We start from the raw sequence: 22,693 nt of genomic DNA on the forward strand, positions 1-22,693 counted from the left end.
TGCTAAGTCGCTTCAGTCGTGTCCGACTCTGTGCGACCCCATAGAAGGCAGCCCACCAGGCTCCCCTGTCCCTGGGATTCTCCAGGCAAGAACGACCATGCAGCAAATGCAACCCGAGAAATATGAACTGGCTGGGAGAGTTTAGGAAGGCGGCCACGATGGCATTTGCAGAAAGGAACAGACAAATGTATTTGGGGGTGGGAGGGTTAAATCTCCCTGGAGAATGAAATGGCAATCCATTCCAGTATTTTTGCCTGGAAAATTCCATGGACAGAGGAGGACAACCGTAAGGAGGAAGAAAATTTAGACTATGCCTCAAAACCAGGGGCCCGAGAGTGGTACTCGGAAGTCCCTCTCGGGCACCCGGAGCCCTGCCTTGGGGGTGTGGCCTCGTGCTGCCCGGGGTTGGGGCGGGGACTGCTCCGGGCCACGCCCCACTCTGATAGAGGCCAAGGACGCCGCCCCTACACTTCCGCTGCGCACTGCGTTCTGCCCCGGGTGAGCGAAGGTGATCCAGGTGAGTCCCGGCCCCTGTGGGCAACGAAGAGAGTGGGCCTCGGGGGCACTTCAGCTTCTGCGCTGGGCACTGCCCGTATCTCTGTCATCCCTGGCTGAATAGGGGCTCGCTCGCTCTCTTCCTTCTTGACTGTAGGTTTCTACCTTTCCATCCCCTTTGCCCTCCATCCTCCCCATGATGTAGTGAATTTGGAGCGTCTAAGTCAGGCTAGCCTCGCTATCTAAAACTCAGGGAGATTCTCAAGGTCAACGCTTCCTCACTTACTTCCTTTTCTCTCCCCCGTTCCCTGGGCTGTGTGGACCCCGGGCGCTTTCTTTCTGCCTCCCGGAGCCCACCGACCTTGCCAACTGCATCTCTGGTGCACAGGATGGGCGCGCAGGGCACTGCAGGGGTAGCTGGCAGTGCAGGCCTGATGGGTGACACAGGCTTTTAAAGTGGCCTGCGAGCGCTGCGCCAGCTGCGGATGTGCATGTGTTGCTAGGAAGTTTCCGGGAGGGCCTCCCAGGGAATTGTGTTTATTTTCCTCCGGCCTCATAGAAACGTTTTTCCGTATGTTTATATTGGAACCTACGAGTGGGTCATTTCCTACCGCCGCCTTTAAAGCAAGAGAGGAGGCGGAATCTTCGTTTAGATTCTGTCTTGGATTTCAGAGGAGTCCATCTGATGTGGCTGCAGGGAGCCCTAGGGCCCCAGCGGTGGGGCAGCTGCAGGGCGGTGGAAGGGACTGGGGGCTGATTGGTAGCTTATTACCCGATGTTCTGGCTTCTGCTAACACTTTGCTTGAGTGTCACGAAGTTTACCGCTACATTGTAGCTTCGGGGACCAGAGTGTGGAAAGGAGGTAAAAGAAAAGCAGAGGCAAAGAGTCTGGGAGAAAACCTCGGACTTGTGGCTTTAATCCCCTGCTAGAGAAAGGGGGTTCCGGAGGGAAGGACTCCCAACCGCTCTGCAGATGTGTGGCTCTTTGCAGGTGCTGTAGACCTGGGCGCGGTCGTGTGGAATTGCCGCAGATGTTAGATTTCTCTGTCCGCGGGAGGTGGAGCAAGGGCACCCCTTGGGAAATCTGTAGATCATCGGGACCCTACAGTTTCTGGGAAGCACCCAAAGTTACTGGTCAAAATTACAGACTGTGCTTAATTTAGGCCAACCAATTCAGTAATGAGCATATAGTACCCGAGTCAGGGGGTTGTTTATTTCACAGAAGTTAAATTTAACTGAGTTTAATACGTTTATATCTAAAATCCAAACAAATACTTTCTGCCGGGGAAGACATTCTGTTAAGCTTCCGTCCTGACACAGAAATAGAAAACTTTGTCAAGCCATTCCCCCACCCCACTCCCAAATGATGTTACTATATATAAAACAGAGATACTGGTAGAAGTACTGTGTCCAGTCATAGAAATGGCACTTCAGGGGCTTATTCCATACATAAGGAACAAAACTGGAGAAGGGCAGTCATACCCCTTATTTAGACTTAATCCTGCCAGTTTAGGGTTCTGCAGAGATGCAGTCCGTGAAGGGGAACCTCATAAGCTGGAGGATAGTAAAGGAGCTGAACCTACCTGGAGAAATCTGGAATGAAGTGAATGACAAATCAATCTGTCAAAAAGTAATTTAGTGCCAGCTGCACAGATAGGAATATCTAAATATATTCCCTATATTTCTATTTAAATATTCTGAATCTGTATTCAGAACAGCCTTCCAACCACGATTGATCATGAACCATTTACCTTTTTGTTAAGCAATATTTGTTTAAAAGAATATACTGCTAGGGTTCTTTGCAACTGGTTTCATTAATACTACTTATGAGTATACTTATAATACTACTTATGAGTATACCATCCTTTTGAAAAAGAAGAATTCAGAACTTACCAGGTAGGTTAGTGCTATGTAAAATAGCATTTTTGTATTGCCCTGTCTTTTATGCTGTCTATCTATTTTCCTATGGGGAAGTTATACTACCTTCCAAATACATTTGCAAACACCTTTAAGGATTTCAGCATTTATAATGGTCAGTCCTCTGTTACACTCTGAGTTCTTTCTTGAGTCCACCTACTCATTAACTGGAACTTGTATTCTAATATTTTGGTGTCTTAATTCACTCTTTTTTATTTAACAGCCTAAGAAATTTATTTTTATCTATATGCCTTTTTTATTTCTCCAGCCTAAGAAATGTGAATGATTGTGACACAACTTCATTCTAAGTACAGACAGGCCTGAAGAGTTAGACTCTTGTTTCAGACAAGAGCTGCCGCCTATGCAATTCCTTCATTCAAAGTGACTCTGAATGGAGACTCATGGGAACTCTGCATCTGCTAAGAATTAACTACAGTCCACCCACATTTCTTGTGATGGAAAATCCAAGTGGTGTCAGTGTGACTCATTAGAGGTTTTTTTGTTCCTCTTCAGGAAGTCAGAGCTTAGTTTCACTCTGCCCCTTAGTTCCTATATAATGCTAATTAAGGGACAGGTTGTATGGGAATCATGATATAAAAAAAGAAGTGCCAATTTCTGTGCTGCTTTGCTCCTTACAAACCTGTACACCTGAAAGATTTGAGGTGTTTTTTTTAATTTTCTATAATATTGCCTCTTGTCATACTGCAGTGCTAACACTCATTAAAATGAAAGGGAAAAAAAATTGGATCTTTTCCAAGTTTTTTTCTTCTTCCAATTAGAAAGCTCTCGGGCTTTAATCAGTCACAGACTTGGAGTTAATTATTAGCTTTCTATTCTCGTTAATATATTTTATCCTCAGGAGAGGGTCTGGGGAAGTGGAAAAGTTTCTGAAGAGGTTAGGTGTGGTCAAACTTGCTCAGCAACCTTGTTGAGAGAGGATATAATAGCCAAAAGTTTAGAGCGTGACTCGAGCCAGACTGCCTGGCTGTGTATGAATCCAGGCTTTCTCCGTGACGGCTGTGTGTCCTGGGCAAATGACTTAACCTTCGCATGTTCAGTTTCCTCATCTGCAAAATGGAGTAATAATATATCATAGGGATGCTGTAGGGATTTAAATGAGTTAATATTGATGAACGACGTAGAACCGTGTTTGACACATAGTCAGTAATGCATGTGCTACTAATCATGTTACTAATAATCGTCGATTTTCCCTGCTGCTCTTCGTCTAATCTGTGTCACTGCCCTCCAGCCAGCCGTGGTCCCCTTTCTCTCCCATACACAAGTGAACCCGTCCCCTTTCTCTGTGCCTGTGTCCTTGCTGTTTTCTCTACTGTCTTCTCACATCACCTCCTTCAGAGACCTTGGTTCAGTCTCTTCCCCTCCTGTTCCATGGGCCTCCCAAGCTGTCTTCCTCCTTTTGACTCCATTTTCTGGGACATCAGGACCTCCTTTCTCTGTCCTGATGACCATGTGCCGCTGCACTGCACGAGGGACCCAGCATTCAGTAGCGGATAACACAGGGAAGGGGTCATCTGGAGGCAATACTGAGGAAGGTGGTAGGTGTGGACTCAGTTAAAGCGAGCATTCCATTAAATGAAATGGTTTGTTCTGAACTGATTGTATCAAGTCAGCTCCCTTGAATGAATTGTTCAGTCACTAAGTTGTGTTCCACTCTGTAACCCCATAGGACTGCAGCACACCAGGTTTCCCTGTCCTCCACTATCTCCTGAAGTTATCTCAAGTCCGTGTCAGCTGAGTCAGTGATTCTGTCTAACCATCTCATCCTCTGCCGCCCTCTTCTCTCTTTGCCTTTCCCAGCATCAGGAGAATGCATTGTTACATGGGTTTTATTTTCTTCTGCGTCCCATGACTTCTCCCTGTTCTCTCCCCATCCTCTGAGATTGGTGCCCTTAGACCATGGACATGTTCTGCAGCCTGTCCCTGGGATCACACCTCCCTGGAGGCTGGGCTGCAAATGGTCCATGGTGGCTCAAGGCTTCTAGGTCAGCGCATCAAGGAACTCTCACTTATAGGGTCAAGAATTCTTGGGTCAAGCATCTGTTTGGGAGAATTCATCATTGCACAAACAAGGGAACCCAGGATTTATTAAGTCTTACAATCTAGTATTCTTTGATTCCTGAAGAGCTGACTTACCAGTTTTTCCCAAGGGAGTTTCGATTAAGCATGTGTGTTTAGTGTTTTTTCACGCTGAAGTCAGACTCCAGAGAAGAAGAGAGCAAGTTATTTGCTTTGACCTTAAAAGAGTATAACTGTCAGTGCAGGCTCATCCAGCATAACCAGGAAACATTCACGCAGACTTGAGCATCAGGCTGATCCTTCGCCAGCCCGTCTCCTGCTCCCAGCGAGTATAGTGAGACAGCCATTTCTCCTCAGCACTGACAGTTTGCCAAAACATTGGAATTAAAATGACATATGTGAGGCTTCCTTGATGGCCCAGTGGTAGAGAATCTGCCTGCCAATGCAGGAGACATGGGTTCGATCCCTAACCCAGGAGGATCCCACATGACTGCAGAGCAACTAAACGCACTGCCCCACAACTACTGAGCCTGAGCTCTAGAGCCCAGGAGCTGCAGCTCCTGAGCCCACATGTTGTAACTGTTGATGCTCCACAACAAGAGAAGTCAGTGCCAGTCCATACACTGCAACTACAGAGTGGCCCCCTGCTTGCCGCAACTGGAGAGAGCCTGCTCAGCAACAAAGACCCAGCACAGCTAAAAAGACAAATAAGGGTGTTTTAATGACACGTGGAACTTGAATATTTTCTCTTCCAAGCTGTGGCTACTTAATCTTCAATGGAATAGATTTGGCTTGTAGGACGTTTATCTCTTAAAAAGACAGCTCTTCCGTTCCCCTGACTTACGGCTGACTTCCACCTTCCGAGTGTTCTGCTAGAAGTGTTGACGAGGAATTCGAGAATGTGAGAAAGTGAGAGAAGCCCGCATTATGGTCTGCCTCTGCTGTTTGCCTCACTTGAGTTAATAATTGAGGCTGGAGAAGTGACGGCCTGCCTGCTCAACTGACTTTTCATGTTTAGCCCTTGGAGAATATACTGAATATACAAAGCAATTGTGGAGAATAGTTTTTCTTTCCTTCTCTTAACTGTCCATGTCATCCTTTTAAAATCTAGCTGCCATTCGAAACTTTGACTCTCAAACAGATTTTACCATCTGTTTAACATAAAAGTTACCAGGCTGGCATTTCAAAAATGTAGGATGAGCCCAAAGAAACTCTTTTTTTCCTCTCCCATCATGGAAATAGGGAATTACTTTTGTGCTACTTCTCTCCAGGCTCTTAACTTTCTCCATGTAGCTTTATATGGGCTCAGCTGTCTTGCCTGGAAATAATTTTGAGGCCTTTTCCTTTGTAGATAACATTTGGAGGCAGAAACGAGGCTGGACAACTACTTCATTAAAAGGGTATAGGCTAGTATACCTCTGGCACAACCTCCGAGTTTTTGGAACCACCTCCCAGTTCTGGGTACTCATAGAAGTCCATTTGATATGGTCAGGTGAAGCCCTTTAAGTTACCATGCTTGTATTATTCTCATGAAAAAATACCATGTAAAAGAAAGGACCGTATGTAAGGAAGATTGGATTAATAACACAGGCAGCCAAATAAGGATTTTAATGAAATACTGGGGAATGGCGCCAAGTCAGTCTGTCAGTGCTCTAGCATTGTCCCACTCCTGATGCATTAACGATAATAATAACAAAAACTGCTGAGAAATTGCTGTTCCGATAGAGAAGAGCAATCTTGCAGATGGAAGTAGGGGTTACCATTTCTCACTCTGGCTTTTGTTTGAAGGCAGAGAGAGAGTTGAAAGTTGAAATTCTCTCTCTGTTGAAATATTTGATTGATTTTCATTTAATAAAAGATAAGTTGTTTTAACTTCATGGCTCAACAGTCATAAATTATTTGAGAACATTGCCCAATGCCCCAGCTTGCCTTTGCTCCATTTCTGCACTGCTGATGGTGCCTGGGGAATTTCTATTGGCAGCTCAGAGGGAGTGGAGTGAATAGTGAAGGAGAACTTTACCCCAGGAGTACTCTGCTGAGTGTAGTTCAGGAAGTTCTCTTACTAATCCTTTTGTAACTGAAGGTACCCATGCCCCAGTGAGATAAGGGGAGTGGTGGCAGAAGCGGGAATCGGAGGAAATAGGAAGTGAAGTAGAAGCATTGCAGTGGTGGTGTTTCCAGGAGAATCAGTCAGTCATTCCTGGAGCAGAGTCCCTTAGCCAGATAGCATAATGAACCCCGTGAACTCAAGCACTGGAAAGAGCATATCTTCTAGGGGTGAGACAACACAGCCTCATTTTAAGTTCAAGCTTGATCGCTCCTAAAGTGAGACTTTACAGGGGTGCCTTGTGGCTTTTTAAAAATCCACTGCCTGTTCAGTGGCTGTACCAAAGCCTCGTTGCTCCAGGTACTGCTCCTTCCACCACAGACTTCAAGGCCCCACCAGTCTCCCCCTAGAAACCCACTGCGGTCTGGTCGCATGCCCCACCTGCTTAACCACGCTTCCTAGTTTTTTTTCCTTCAGCCTGATATGTGCTCGGAAAGTTATGTTTGGCCAGTAATAAACATTTTGATAAGTAAAAAAGTTACAAACAGATATGCTGCTGTTTAAATATATATATTATAGGGGTAATTTGGTTTCTAAGGTATTCTCAAAATATGCAAACATCCAAAGGTAGAGCCTGAGCCCGGTGAGGGCCCATCAGGAAGAAAGGCTGCCTGGGAAGGGGTAGGATTCGCACAGGCCGTATTGGCGGGATTGGACAGTGGGAGCGAACTCAGGAGGGAGCGCTGCCCGAGATGTATTCCCTTACAGCCCACTTGTCTCTTGACCTTCGACCCATGGGCTCCACTTTGTACTCTTCTCCTAAAACCTGGCCATCACAGGGTCCCCTCACCAAAGCCAAGAACATGTTCTGTTCATGATTCTTCACAAAGGCGTCCACTTCTTTTCAGAATTCTTTCTTCTTTACATTTAGGGTCTTTACTACTCCTGCTCCGTTTTCATACTTGGAAAGCTCTTTCCATGCGTTGGAGTTGAATCTACCCTAAGGCTCCCGTGGTTAACGATGGTCATGTTTGCTTAGTCAAACACCCTTCCCTTTGGAAAGTGATGCTTCCTCTGCTGACACTTAACAATTGCATACCCTTTATTCTTCTGCTTATCTCATCTTAGTCCCTTGAGGGGGAAGCAGGAAGTATTAAGTGTTACATGATGTGTAAAGACCCTCTCATAGTCCGGACCTGACTCTCTAACCTTATCTCCGGCTGTTCTCACCATTCACTGGGCCTTTCCTCACCCAGAGCCTTTCTTTGCACTTGGTCTTCCCTCTGATTGGAATGTTCTTTTCCTCGGTGTCGCATGGCTGTTTCTTCTACATTCATGTGGCAATGTGGATGTTGACTGCAGAAAAGCGGTCTTTCCCAGATTATTCTGCTGTAGTAGCTCCCTCCCCCACCCATCCCCTTTTTAACACTGCCTTTTATGTTCTCCATAATAGTCACTGCTGAGGACTTCCCTGGCGGTCCAGTGGTTAAGAATCTGCTTTGCAATGCAGGCGATGCAGGTTCCATTCCTGGTTGGGGAACTAAGATCCCACATGCTGTGCAGCAACTAAGCCTGCATGCTACAACCAGAGAATCTGTTCACCACAATGAAGGATCCTACACGATTCAACTAAGATCTGATGCGGCCACCAAAACAAAAAGTCATCACTCTCTCAGATTGACTTTGCATATTTCTTGTCAGTCTTCTGTCATTAGAACGTCAGTGCGTTGAGATCAGGGACTGCATCTTGTCCACTGCTATATTCCCACACCTAAACAGTGCCTGGCATAGAATAGACAGCAGCATATTGTGGTTGAATAAATGAATTAAATGTTCTTGGACTCATGCTGTCCACGCTAGGAAATTAACTTCATCTGTCATTATGCTGTCCATATCAGGAATCTAATAGAACAGACTTTTGCCAAATTTGAATCTATCCCAAACTATCAGAATTAATTCCTAAGTCAGAGCACATTACTGATTTGTAGAAAAGTCGATATCCTCCTTATTTAGGAGGTATTCACATAGATGGACAGACGTATACATGCCAGGATGTACATTATGTCTCTGTGTTTGAATCAACATTTAATAAGCGTTCAGACCAAATGCTTATTCTAGCTTATCTCATTTAACTCCTCAAACCATCCAGTGAAGTAAATAGTATTCTCCAATTTGGCAGAGAAATTAAATAACACTTACCAGCTCCCAGAGGTGGGGTCTGAACTGAGTCTCCTTCCAGAGTTCTCACTGTCTGCACTTCCTTAGATTTTCCCATGGCAGAAGAAAAATCATAGACAGTATTCAAGTTTGCTAGGAGTAAAAACATTCCCAAAAGCATTTCTGCTATTAAATAAGACACAAGAATTTTCTAAATAAAAAGAAAAACTTTTTAACTCTTCAGTTTAATGTTCTCTCAACTGTTTTGACTTAAGTGTGCCAGGAAGTAGTTAACTGGAAGCAAATACGTCTATAATTACTAAGTGAGGAGAGAATAGAAACCCTTCTGTCCTATTTCTGCCTTTCCCCAACCCATTTATTTCATTTTTGAGAGGAGTTTCTAAAACTATTTGTTCTGGATGCATCAGGCCCTGCTTGTAGCATCTTTTGTTGCAGTGCGGGCTTAGCTGCCCCTCGGCATGTGGGATCTTAGTTCCCAACTAGGGATCAAACCTGCACCCCATTGATTGAGAGGTGGATTCTTAACCAGTGGACCACCAGGGAAGTCCCTGGTGGGGAGTTTTTGCACTTGGTTTCTGATCATTGCTGTGAAGGAAAAATCTGGAATCGAGTATTTGTTTTCTTATTTGCCTACTTCCTCCAGTAGAACGTGAGCTTCCTGAGGGCAAGGGCCAAATCCAGCTTACCATCTTCCCTCTCACACCGGCTCATGGAGCAACCATAGTGGGCACGCAATAAACCCGACAAGTGAATGAACACGCACTCAGCCCCATGCAGTACGAGCATGTCTGGCTACAGCGAGGGCTTGCACGACTAGAGTTTGCTGATTTCCATGGTCTGAACTAGAAGCCTGCTTCCTTCTGGATACTCCTGCTTGTCAGATAACATATTATAACATGGCTGGCTCTTAAGAGTTTGGAAAAAGAGGGGCCTGTGTATAGTTATATGCTATGTTTGCTCTCTTAAAATGGTAATTCAAAATTATACATTCTTAAATGTATCCTATCATCATATATTCAAACATCGCCTTTTATCACTGAGTCAGAGCAAAGACAGTTAACGGAACATAAGCACGCATCGTGTAACCTGATAGATAACATTTACTGAGGACTCACTCTGTGGCAGGTAGCTTGACGGGTGTGTGGAGACAGTGTCCCTATTTAGCTTTACAACTACTGTTTGAAGTGGGGTAGGTACCCTGATTATCTCCAGTTAACAGGCGAGGACATCGAGGCTGCTGGAAGACATGGAGTAATTTTCTTGAGGACACACAGCTAGAAGTAGGAGATCCAGGTTCTAAACCCAGACAGTGTGATTTCAGAACTGCACCCTTACCTGCAAGGCTGTGTACTGCACTTAGTGGGTGAGCAACAGGGTTCAGGCTAAACATCAGGTCTGATTCTTCGGCTCCATTATAACACACCGCCGGTTCCTCTGTCTCCTCAATGACTAATTATGGTCGGGCCATTTGTTTTGCTGGTTTCTTTTTTAATTTACTTACTTTTCATTGGAGGATAATTGCTTTACCATGCTGTGCCGGTTTCTGCTGCACGTCAGCATGAATCAGCCGTGGGTACACATGTCCCCTCCCTCCTGACTCTCCCGCCTCGCCATCCCACCCTCCAGGCTGTCAGAGCCCCAGGCTGAGCGCCCTCGCTGGGCCACAGAGCCCCACTGGCCGTCCGTTTCTCACGTGGCGATGCGTGTGTCCCAGCGCTCCGTCCTCACTTCATCCCGCCCGCTCCTTCCCCACGGACTCCACAAGTCTGTTCCCTGTGCCTGCATCTCTGTTGCTGCCCTGCGTATGGATGCATCCGTACCATTTCCCTAGACTCCACATATATTCATTAATATATGATACTTTTCTCTGTCTGACTTACTTCACTCTGTATAAAGGCTCCAGGTTCGTGTACCTCACTAGACCTGACTCAGCTTTGTTTGTTCTCACGGCTGAGTAACATTCCACTGTGCGTATATGTGCCACAGCTTCTTTATCCACTCATCTGTTGATGGACATCTCGGCTGCTTCCGTGTCCTGGCTATTGTAAACAGTGCTGCAGTGAACACTGGGGTACATGTGTCTTTTAGAATTGTGGTTTTCTCAGGGTATGTGCCCAATAAGGGGATTGCTGGGTCATATGGCAGTTTTATTCCTAGCTTTTAAAGAAATCTCCATACTGTCCTCCTTAGTGAGTGACTTATCAGTTTCCATTCCCATGAATAGTACAAGAGGGTTCCCTTTTTATCCTCATCCTGTCTAGCATTTATTCTTTGTAGATTTTTTGATCATGGCCATTCTGACTGGTATGAGGTGAAACCTCATTGTAGTTTTGATTTGCATTTCTCTAATAAGTGATGTTGAGCATTTTTCCATGTGTTTCTTAGCCATCTGTATGTCTTCTTTGGAGAAATGTCTGTTTAGGTCTTCTGTTAGGCCATTTTTCATATAACTTTTTGGCATATATTTGCTCACTTTAGACATTTTAGAAAGGTACAAAGGAAAATCTAATTCAGCCATCTAAAAATAACTGTGCTTATGATTTTGATATTTTCTTTAATTTTTTCTATTATTGAGAAAACTAAGATATACACTTTGTTGTCTTTTTTTAACCTAACACTCTGTGTTTTAAATCTGTTTCACCATCTGAAATATTTCACTACTTTTGATGATTATATTCTGTTCTATTTTATGGCTATGTTATTTATTTAGGTAGTCCTTTTTGTTTGGACATCTGTACCATTTCTGTTTTTGCTGTTATAAACAGTGCTGAAGTGAATGTCTTTGAACCATGTCTGTTTGCCTTCCTGATTACTACCCTAGGATAGATTCCCAGTAGAATTATTGAGCATTTTAAAAATATAAACAGTATAAAGCATACTACCTGCTTTCAGGCTGTACTCCAGATGGTTCTGTTTTACATGTCCCCCAGAAGCATGTAACACTGCAAAGTAACTAAATAAATTTTTATTTGTACAGATCATAAATTTTAATCTTTACTTCTGGTGTGTGACTAACCTTGAAAACTGCATGAAAATTAACAAGTGCTATTATACAGCCAAGATAGTTATAGAGTAATCTATACTGGTGATGAGAGTTCAGTTCCAAAAGGACCGATGTGTGTCTATCACCATGTAGAAGGCAAAGTCTAGGGCAGAGTTCCTACCCCGAGAACCTTATCTTGCTGGGTGGCTATATGGGTTGCTGGTGACACAGATCAGGATTGTAATCAACAGACCATGGTGTGCAGTCCGAATGAGTGCACCTGTCAAAGAGAGGTTTATGTTCCACATATCAGCTTCTCATGCCTGTACCCTGGCAGCTATCTACTAGCTGCGGCCGGCCCAGCCTTGGGTGTGGCTGGGGCTGCCTGGGACACGGCTACTGTGAGCTGAAGTGCCTCCCCTTTCCCAGTGAACACACCCAAACCCACGACAGGTTGGGAGTGTCCAACGCTCTGCCCTGGATTTCTCAGAAAATAGGGATTTGTCAAATGAAGATTTTTTTTTTTGACCCCTAAGTGAATTAAACGGATTCTTTTCTTAAAGAACAAGCCATAAGCATTTTCAATCCCCATGGGATTTGCGTTTTCATCAGCAGTAGTGACAGAGCTTTTCTCTGTGCTCTGATCTCTTTCTCCAGGAATTCATACATCCGATTGCTTCCATTGTTTCAGTAGACACCTTAAGGGGGGTAAAAAGGAAACTGACGTGGGTTAGGCACATCCTTTATGCCAGGCACTGTGCCAAGGGGAGGGATCATTTTGAAAGCCACCTGGACTTACAGCTTGCTTCATTTATTCTACAGCTTTCTATAAGCACACACTCTGTGCTTGGCACGGTGGATGCTGGACAAACATGGTCCCTCTCTCATGGGAGCTTAGTAGCTGATACAATTGGCTGCTCTCTCTGTTCTAGCCCTGATCACACCAGCTGGGAAGTGCTGGCTGCAGTGCCTGTGAAGCAGGACTTCTCACTGGGTAAAGTGCATGGAGGTGTCTGGGCGGGCTGAACAGGCTTGGCTCCTGCACTTGTGCAGGTGTGTCCATGGCTCCTGCAGGGAAAGCCTATGGGGGCCTCCTCTCTCTTCCTGCCCCTGGCACATTTACAGTTTCCTGACCCATTGCATCTTTTGCAAATCACCTACTTTAGCATCGGACTCTAGGTCCCCCTTAATGTAAATTCTCTGCTCTTCAAAGGTCTTGCCCCTGCTTCTGCTTGCCCCTACCCAGATTCCTTTTCCCCCAGTATCTATCACCACAGCAGCGTGAGAGGAGACACACTTTCATTAGGGTGTGACTGCCTGAGCATGTCCTCCGAAACTGCATTTATATTTTGGAAGAGGAGCACAGTAGTAAACATTAATTTCTAATATCAGATTTTCTTAAACATTTATGTTTTAGTTATTTGACTGCCCTGAGTCTTAGTTGCAACATATAGGATCTTTAGTTGCAGCATTAGAACTCTTAGTCGCAGTATGTGAGATCTAGTTCCCTGACCAGGGATTGAACTCAGGTCCCTTGCACTGGGAGCATGGAGTCTTAGCCAGTGGACCACCAGAGAAGCCCCAAATTGCAGATTTTTGAGCAATTGCCTTTCCAGGTTCATTGCCTGCAGTAGAAACATCTGCTTAAAAGGCACTTCTCTGCCCTGCCACCTACTTTCTTCTACCCAAACACAGGCCAGAAAAACAGGCCAGTGACTTGGCCACGAATTCTAATGTTTTGCCAGGGCTAGTTGGAGTATTTGAGGGAAAATTCTACAGCCTGTTCTGGTCTTAGCTCTGCCTTCTCCTCGCTACCTGTGCCTCTATTTCCTTTTCTGTAAAATGGAACTTACGGGATTTGGGGGATGATTACAAGCGTGCTGAAAAGTTACAAGGTGACCCAGGCTATGAGGGAGCCCAGCCTGCCGTCCAAAGCTGAGGTCTGAATGGACTTTCAGCTGGGAAACTTGCATCTAAACCAGATAGTGAAGTAGAAGTCATTCAGTCGCTCTTTGCGACCCCATGGACTATACAGTCCATGCAATTCTCTAGACCAGAATACCGGAGTGGGTAGCCTTTCCCTTCTCCAGGGGATCTTCCTAACCCAGGGATCCAACCCAGGTCTCCCTCATTGCAGTCGGATTCTTTACCAGCTGAGCCTGACTGTATAATTCTTAAACAGGCAGCTTTTGGCAAAGTCAGAGACAGCTTCATTTTCAGTAGCCTGTTTGGCCTAGATGTGTTGAACTCCAGGGCAATCAGGTAGTCATATTTATTTTAATTTTCAAAGAGGTGTTTGGTATTCACTCCGTATTTTGTTTTACTATCTACTACTAAAGCTTTCTCCGCAAGCTGATTTTCTAAACTCTGAAAATGACTAACTCTAGAAGAGAATGAGGACAAGGGAGCTTTGAGGGCAACCAGAGACTTCTTGCTCTCTGCAGCCACACATGATGGCCCAGGAGAGTTTGACCTCGTGGTGACTTTGGTGCTGAGTCATGGGAAGGCCCTTTCCATAATGTGTCCACTGTCCCTAAGAAGAGGGTGGTGGGTACCCCTCAGCGATCAGCTCCAGGTGAAGAAAGAATATAGCAAGGGAAACTGATGGAAATTATTGTGAAACATGGTGAGGAGTGGGCAGATTTTAGGATTTTGTTTTCAAATGTTATTTTGCAGATGTAAGGGAAACTTAAACTTTTAAAGAGCTGAGCTGTTTACAGGCCCCAGATTCCACACTGAGAAAGATGCTCTGACTCCAGTGTCAATTCAGCTCTGAATCATCAAGTGGAACTGAAAGGGGACACTGGAAGCTAATTGGAATCTAAATTTGAATCCCAACTCTGCTACTTTCTCTTTTAGACCTTTGGAACTTTACTTAACCTCTGGGCATTCTTTGGAAGATGGGGAGAATACTATCTTGTAGGGCTGTTAGTGACTAGAAACATTTTGGAGGAGGGTAAAAATCACTGCAGATGCTGATTGCAGCCATGAAATTAAAAGACGCTTACTTCTTGGAAGGAAAGTTATGACCAGCCTAGATAGTATATTAAAAAGCAGAGACATTACTTTGCCAACCAAGGTCCGGGAAGTCAAGGCTATGGTTTTTCCCGTGGTCATGTATGGATGTGAGAGTTGGACTGTGAAGAAAGCTGATCGCCGAAGAATTGATGCTTTTGAATTGTGGTGCTAGAAAAGACTCTTGAGAGTCCCTTGTACTGCAAGGAGATCCAACCAGTCCATTCTAAAGGAGATCAATCCTGGATGTTCATTGGAGGGACTGATGCTAAAGCTGAAACTGCAATACTTTGGCCACCTCATGCGACGAGTTGACTCACTGGAAAAGACTCTGATGCTGGGAAAGGTTGGGGGCAGGAGGAGAAGGGGACGACAGAGGATGAGATGGCTGGATGGCATCACCGACTCGATGGACATGAGTTTGAGTGAACTCCGGGAGTTGGTGATGGACAGGGAGGCCTGGCATGCTGTGATTCATGGGGTCTCAGAGAGTCGGACACGACTGAGCGACTGAACTGAACTGAACTGAAGCCTCTCAGGTTTACGTGAGAGATGGTAGCCAGTCAGCAGGGACAGAGGCCCCAAGGTGAGGGCAGAGCGCACCCAGGGGCTGGCGGCCCGCGCATCCGTGCGCGTGGTGGGCCAGCCCTGAGAGCGCGGGAGGCGCTGCAGCCGTCTCTGTGTGCTGCTGTGCTCTTGGGACATCCGGTGATGAAGCTCAGAGAGGTTGGGGGCAGCACTAGCTACTTTGAAACTATTAGGGCTTTTTCCCAACCACCAAGTTTTCTTCTCCTTGGCGTTCCTTCTTTCCCTCCTGGGGCAGGACAGGAACTCAAAGAGCTGAGATTGACGAACACTGAAAAATGCTGAGATGAGCTTTTCTTTTTCCCTCCAAACATTTCATTAAGAAAATTTTCAAACATGCACAAAAGTTGAAAGAATTGTACATTTATCATACATATATCTGACACAGGTTCTAGAATTAATGTTCTGCTATATTAGCTTGTATCCTCATTTTTGATGCATTTCAAAGTAAGCAGCATTGCAGGCACCAGGACGCGTCAGGGGGTTAGCTTTGAAGTGTTGATTTGATGGACACCTCGGGCTCTCCAAGAGCTGCTCAGAGCACTGAAAACAATCCCTTCCCTTGCAGTGTGATGTCCTGCTGCTGTAGGAGCACGTGCCTCAGGATCCAAGCGGGGCCTAGAGGTCCCGCCCTCAGTGTCCCCCACGCCACCAGACACACAGAAGCCTGGAGTCATTGTGTGCTTACTGGTTTTTACCCCGTTTCTCTCTTTCTGTTTTTCCCTTTTTGTCTGTCCACCTCCGTCTGGTAATCGTTTAGCATTTTGCTTATGAACTATTTTTTTAAATTGTGGTTTTTGGTGGCCAGACCATCCTATGGCAATGACTACTGCAGTGGTTTAGATAAATCTCATAAATGCAGTGTTGATCAAAGGAACTCCAGCACAGAAGAGAATGTGAACTTTTCTGTGCGTATATTGCAGACTTCAGTCATTTTTTTAAAGATTCCATTGGGTGGTTAGTATCTCTGACTACCTCCTAGAGCCATCAGATCACTCACACCTCTTTTCGATCTTTAGGGATACATTTGCTGGTAACAAAGTATTGCACTCCTGAGACCTCCTGCAGCACAGCGCCCATGGTGCTAGGCGGCACAGTGCCCATGGTGCCAGGGGGCACAGCGCCCATGGTGCCAAGAGGCACCCTAATGTGTTCTTTCTCCTACAGAGTCAGGATGGCCGTCCTCTCTAAGGAATATGGTTTCGTGATTCTAACTGGTGCTGCCAGCTTCTTGATGGTAACTCATCTAGCCATCAATGTTTCCAAGGCCCGCAAGAAGTACAAAGTGGAGGTGAGTGGGAGCACAGTGGTACCTTTATAGGCTTGTCGGGGGCAGGAGCCTGTTTTCAGCCATGGAGGAAGAGCTGAGATGCTAGTGGTGCTAGAGCTGTTCCTATTAGAAACTCTGCCCCCGTCGGGTAGGAGGAGAGAAAGAAATACAGGCCCCTGCTACAGAGTCACTTCAGTCTTGTTTCACTTTTGTCTCTTCTGTAGAAAAACCAAGTGTGCTTTGGTCTGGAGCTCTTTGCTGGGAAGAGTTATTTTCTAAAGGAGGTTAAACAGGGAACTCCCTGGTGGTACAGTGATTAGGGCTCCATGCTTTCACTGCTGAGGGCCTGGGTTCAATCCCTGGTTAGGTAACTAAGATCCCACAACCTTTGAGGTATGACCAAAGATAAATAAAATTTTTAAAGGGGGGATTAAATAGCAGTTGTTTTCTGGTGTGCCAGTTTAAAATGATGTCTTCTGGTGATTTTCCTGTCTCCCGAGTAGAAAAGAAGCATGTGGCACCACGGTTATCCCGTGCTTGGACATTAGACGTAGGGGAAGGTCTGCTGAATGCTCCCTTTAGTTCCAGCTAATCTAGAAGGGATAATTACTGAAGCTGTCTGCTCTGTTGAATAATTGTAATTAGGCTCCCTCAGTAGAACTCCTCTTAAAGTGCTCGTGTCTAGCTTCTGTTTTCAATGCACACATCCACGAACAGTCTCACACACTCAGCTTCTGTTCCCCCACTATGGGAACCTTACAGGCTGTGGGATCTGATTGACTCTTGGGACAGCACTGTTTCCCAGTTGCTGCTCGCAGTGCATCTCAAAGCCACCAGTGACGGCATAATGTCAACAGGAGCACTGACTTTGGCACGTGCTGCCTCCATCCCTGGAGTGGCACAGACATACGTCCTTGTTGGATATTAATAGACCCAGATCTGCCTCTGAGAATGAGACCTCTCTCACTGCATGTGTTTAAGCGAAACTGAATGATCATCTACCAAAGTTATGACAGAAGATGCTTTGGGATGCATTATCCTTCAGGCTGATTTTAACTCTCAGCACTGAATGCTACACTTGGCCATGTGATCACACGCAGTTTGTTTTTACAGTATCCTACCATGTACAGCACCGACCCTGAAAACGGGCACATCTTCAACTGCATTCAGCGAGCTCACCAGAACACGTGAGTGCTGGCCCTGCTGGGCCCCTGAGACGTCTGCAGAGTGGGAGCTTCCTGTCCTACACCGCAGCCCTTGGCTTGCTGAGTAATTGGGATGATGATCATGGATACTCATTAAAAGTATCGTAAAATGTGTTTATGAACAGATTAAAATAAGTATTAAGCAAAATTAAGAGTTGTTAGGATGGTGAGAGACTGGATAACCTTTTCTTTCCATTTCTTTCTTTCAGTTGAAGTTGATTTACCTTGTGTTAATTTCTGCTGTGTTACTTTCAGCAAAGTGATTCAGTTATACCTACATTCTTTTTTTACATTCTTTTCCATGATGGTTTTCTACAGGCTACTGAGTACAGTTCCCTGTGCTATACAATAGGACCTTGTTGTCCATCCATTCTGCATAGAATAGCTGACATCAGCTAACCCTAACCTCCCACTGCATCCCTCCCCCAACAAGTCTTTAATGCCATGGGACTCCTCTGCAGTATCTGCAACAAGTCCGCTCTAAACTGATGCTGAGTGTCCCAGCCTAGGGGGGCGAGAGGCTTCGAGCTCTGTAAGCACGTTGACTGTAATTCATCTCATCACTTTGTTAGCTTTGGGGTCTGGGACTCACCGTCTTCTGAGTTCCCTCTAATGCCAAGCAAAGCAAAAGAAGGTGGATGATAGTGGTCCGGCCCTCCGCCTCCATGCAATGATTATTTTACTCTCAAATTCCTAACTTGGCAAGTAAGAATGTAAAAAGTTCCTAGTTTTACATGGGCATACTTAAGTCGGGTGCGTTTCTTAAAAAGAAGTTTTTTCTATCTATTCCAGGTTGGAGGTGTACCCTCCCTTCTTATTTTTTCTAGCTGTCGGAGGTGTTTACCACCCGGTAAGTACTGAGCACGCACAGCACAAGTGTTTTTTTTTGAGGGGGGAGTGGAGGAGAGAGGCATCTAATTAGATTTAATAGATTTAATTCACTGAGCCTTTGGGGAGGGAAGAGGAAATGAACATTTAATGAACATCTTTGATGTCTAGGCACCATATATTTTAAAGAATTAAATCTGTTATTTCTTAAAAAGTTTCTTAAAGCAGGTAAAATTTTTCCCGTTTTTTTTAACAGATGAGAAATCTCTTGAATACTGTATAACTTTCTCAAGATCAAATAACTGGAGTAAAAAAAGTCATAATTTGAACCCAGGACTGTCTGCTTCTAGGAGGTTCATGTTTATCTAGTTTTCCTTTGCTGTATTTATTCAGGCAACAGAAATTTCCTGGACACCTGAGGTTACTGCAGTGACCAAAACAGGCAAAGACTCCTGGTCTCATGCACTGCCTCTTAGCTGGGGTTACAGACGAAAAAGTAATGCAAGTGTTGGGTTGGCCAAAGACTTCATTTGCGTTTTTCCACATGTCTTATAGAAAATTCCGAACAGACTTTTTGGCCAACCCAATGCATCATGTCAGTTCAGTTCAGTCGCTCAGTCGTGTCCAACTCTGTGACCCCATGGACCGCAGCACGCCAGGCCTCCCTGTCCATCACCAACTCCTGGAGTTCATTCAATCCCATGTCCATTGAGTCTGTGATGCCATCCAACCATCTCATCCTCTGTCGTTCCCTTCTCCTCCCGCCTTCAATCTTTCCCAGCATCAGGGTCTTTTCCAATGAGTCAGCTCTTCGCATCAGGTGGCCACAGTACTGGAGCTTCAGCTTCATGCACCGGGTAGTGTGTTAGAAAGCGGTGCACCCCACAGAGGAAACACGGGCGGAGATGGTGGAAGGGAACGCTGGGGGTCCGGTGCTGAGGGGGCAGTCAGGAGGGGTTCCTTGCTGCGAAGGTGACACTTAGGCAGTTGGTAGGGAGCACGTGTCTCCAGACAGCCCCAGGCGGGCGATGGGCAGGGGAGGCCCTGGAGCCGGAGCCTGTCTGGTCCGCTCGGTACACAGTGAGCAGCCCGGCTTCGGTGGAGGGCAGGGGCGAGGGGGTGCCTCGGCGCCTTGTAGGCTGCTGTGGCCCTGTGAGCCCTAGATTTGGTCTGCACTGCAGTGGCACCCCACTCCAGTACTCTTGCCTGGAAAATCCCATGGACAGAGGAGCCTCGTGGGCTGCAGTCCATGGGGTCGCTAAGAGTCCAACACGACTGAACGGCTTCACTTTTCACTTTCTTGCATTGGAGAAGGAAATGGCAACCCACTCCAGTGTTCTTGCCTGGAGAATCCCAAGGACGGGGGAGCCTGGTGGGCTGCCGTCTGTGCGGTCACACAGAGTCAGACACAACTGAAGCGACTTAAGCAGCAGCAGCACCTTATCTAAATAAAGCAAGGTTCTCTGGTTAGTGGCTGTTTGGGTCTTGCTTTGGACAGAAACTTTCCTTTCAAGGGGCCATATTTCCCCTCCATTGGGTTGTGACCAGAGGACTGGTACCTCACATTTCTGGTTCTGAGACTTCCATAAGCCTCTGCTCAGCACCTGAATGGCCTTATATTTTTGTTGTCAGTTGCTAGAATGGCACATCTATAGTTTATAACCTCGAGGTCTTATATTTTTTTCAAAGAAACATCTATTGCTCTCTTAGAGAAGATATTTCTTTCTTGTGCCTCTAAAGAGCCCCAATCCTAGCAAGTGACTGGACTCGCTGGTCCAAACTGATTAGCTGGTCTGTGTAGATGGGGCATTACCTGATGTCCACCCCAACCCTGCTCCTGTCCCACAGCCCGGGATCCCGTTCCTTGTGCTTAGTTCTTTAAAAATACTCTAAGTCTACTCTGAAGACAAGCACCTAACATAGTTCCTGGGTTTACAGAGTAATCTAATAGAGACTACAGACCTTCTAGATAGAGACATATGTGCCTGGGTGTTTGTTTATAGTTGTTTCATACTTCTACCGATATTTAACATTCCCTAAAATCATGGAAACAAACAAAAACCATAAGGTAGGAACCGCACCCCACTGATGACAGTGCTGAGCTGGAAAGATGCTTGAGGACAGTGGCAGACAGTGACTCACAGCCTCACACCTCTTCTGTCTCCTTCTCCCTGGCCTCCTTTGGACCAGATGGGTTGTCACCCCAGGAGGGCGGCCGAATGGAAGGATTTTCCATCTCACACGAGTTTTTCCTCTGTCTTCTTAAGGGTGTTGGAAATGGGGAGACTGTCCCTTCCCAAGACTGCATATCCTGGGGTTTACAACATAGCCCTCTCTCTGGCTTTTTCTGGGAGAGCCCCACACTTACGCGTAGGGTGCAGCGTAGCCCCTCAGAGCCCTCTGGGGGACCTCACTGAGATGAAGCAGCACACAGCAGCGGGCTGCCCAGGCCACTGCTCACAGCGCTCCTCCCCCAGTCCTGCCTGTCCTGGTGCCCTGCAACCCCTAGGCCTGCCTCTCCCAGAGCAGAGTCACTGTGCTCTAGCACCCTGACTCCTCCACGGCAAGCCCGGCGGTTCCTGCCATCCCACCTACCTAGGAGAAGGCCACCAATCAGCTCTCAGGTCTGTGAGTGGTTCATAGAAGGATCACAGTGCTTTGATTTTCCTGACTGAAAACAATTTCATTCTACCCTCACTTTGGTAGGGAGTATTTTACCATATCTATGAAATTCTTAGCTTTTTATTAAAGTGTGTAATCGATCCTAGATGTTAGAAAAGTCTGCCTGTTTCTTGAATGCAAACACTGACGGAGCCCTTTTCTTTCAGCGTGTAGCTTCTGGCTTGGGCTTGGCCTGGATTGTTGGACGAGTCCTTTATGCTTACGGCTATTACACAGGAGGTAAGGACACACTGCTGTCTGCCAAGGAAACAAAATTTAAAATCTTATGCTACTGTACTTCCTGTTTAGCAAGGGTTTTCAAAAAGCAAAGTAACTTAATTTACTTTGTCTTTCTGTAACTTGATAACCAAGTTGTAGCTATCAAAGTAACTTGATAACCAAGGTGAAAGATTGGTTATCTTCTTTCCTTTTGTTAACCTTTGAATAGAATTTAATAACAAAGCTCATTTTTATGGAACATTTTCAATGTGTCTATTGCTGTTCTAAGACCTCAGCATATGTCATTTAGCCCTATAACAATTCCATGACATAGATAGTATTAATATATAGATGAGGAAACTGAGGCTTAGAAAGATTAAGACTCCAGGTCACAGAGCTACTAAGTGTAAACCAGAAAGCCAGGATTCAAACCCAGGCAGTCAGACGCCAGATCTCCTGCTCCTCATCTGTGCTATAAATGGTGTTTCTGAGAGAGAAGTGGGGAAGAGACTCTTCTGGCTGTGCTTACCTTTTGGAAGAGGAAAAAAGTTCCCAAAAATCCTAAAGCAAAGGTGTTCTAATTATTATCCTATAATTTGTTTTAAAGTCCAATACTATTGTGACACAGAACTTTACATGCAGTATCTGGCATGACAGCTTAGGCTAAAGAGTTGGCTGACCTCCAAATGGTCTAATGTACAAGCCCAGGTGCCTTGATAGAATGGCTGGTGGATGTTGACAGCACTGTAATTGTGGAGCGTCCCCAGTAACTTCTGTTCTTTCCTCTTTTTTTTAGAACCCAGAAAGCGGCAGCGGGGAGCCCTGAGCTTCGTCGCCCTCATTGGTCTGATGGGCACCACTGTGTGCTCTGCCTTCCAGCATCTTGGTTGGGTTAGAACCGGCTTGAGCAGCGGGTGCAAGAGCTGCCATTGAAGAATTATAGGGTGTTTTGAAACTCTCATTCATTTTGAGTGACTTTTATTTTCAGTTACATTTTTTTTCTTAAATAAAATCTTAGCTGGCGTGAGCCTCATACCTAACCCTGACTCTATCATTTAATTCTTTTATCTAAAATATAAGTATCCTGTTCCTACTAAATGAGTGAGGGGCCACAGGTATTAAGCACCCCTTCTACTCTGCCAGAGGATCTTTACTTAAGGTGTGGGCTGAGAAAATGTCTAATTGTGAAAATATTTTTAATCATGCCCACTGAGCCACCTGGGAAGACACCCCACAATCATGCCATGGCAGTG

General features: G+C 45.6%; 1 protein-coding gene across 1 annotated transcript; it reads left to right on the forward strand.

The window, feature by feature from the left end:
• Window positions 1-378: 378 nt before the first annotated feature.
• On the forward strand, window positions 379-22,480 carry MGST3 (microsomal glutathione S-transferase 3). The gene is made up of 6 exons (XM_055402515.2): window positions 379-517; window positions 16,425-16,548; window positions 17,641-17,714; window positions 18,525-18,582; window positions 21,389-21,461; window positions 22,237-22,480. The coding sequence occupies exons 2-6, from the start codon at window positions 16,432-16,434 to the stop codon at window positions 22,371-22,373; spliced, it is 459 nt and encodes a 152-aa protein (XP_055258490.1). The 5' UTR covers window positions 379-517; window positions 16,425-16,431; the 3' UTR covers window positions 22,374-22,480.
• The last annotated feature ends 213 nt before the right edge of the window (window positions 22,481-22,693 follow it).

Source organism: Moschus berezovskii, chromosome 4 (assembly GCF_049115385.1).
Source record: "Moschus berezovskii isolate FMDL1 chromosome 4, NW_MosBer_1.0, whole genome shotgun sequence".
Lineage (NCBI taxonomy): Eukaryota > Metazoa > Chordata > Mammalia > Artiodactyla > Moschidae > Moschus > Moschus berezovskii.

Coding starts and splice junctions, on each gene's coding strand:
- MGST3 (XM_055402515.2), top strand. CDS start 16,432: ATGGCCGTCCTCTCTAAGGAATATGGTTTCGTGATTCTAACTGGTGCT. Junction 17,715..18,524: donor CAGCGAGCTCACCAGAACAC/GTGAGTGCTGGC, acceptor TATCTATTCCAG/GTTGGAGGTGTACCCTCCCT. Junction 18,583..21,388: donor TCGGAGGTGTTTACCACCCG/GTAAGTACTGAG, acceptor CTTTTCTTTCAG/CGTGTAGCTTCTGGCTTGGG.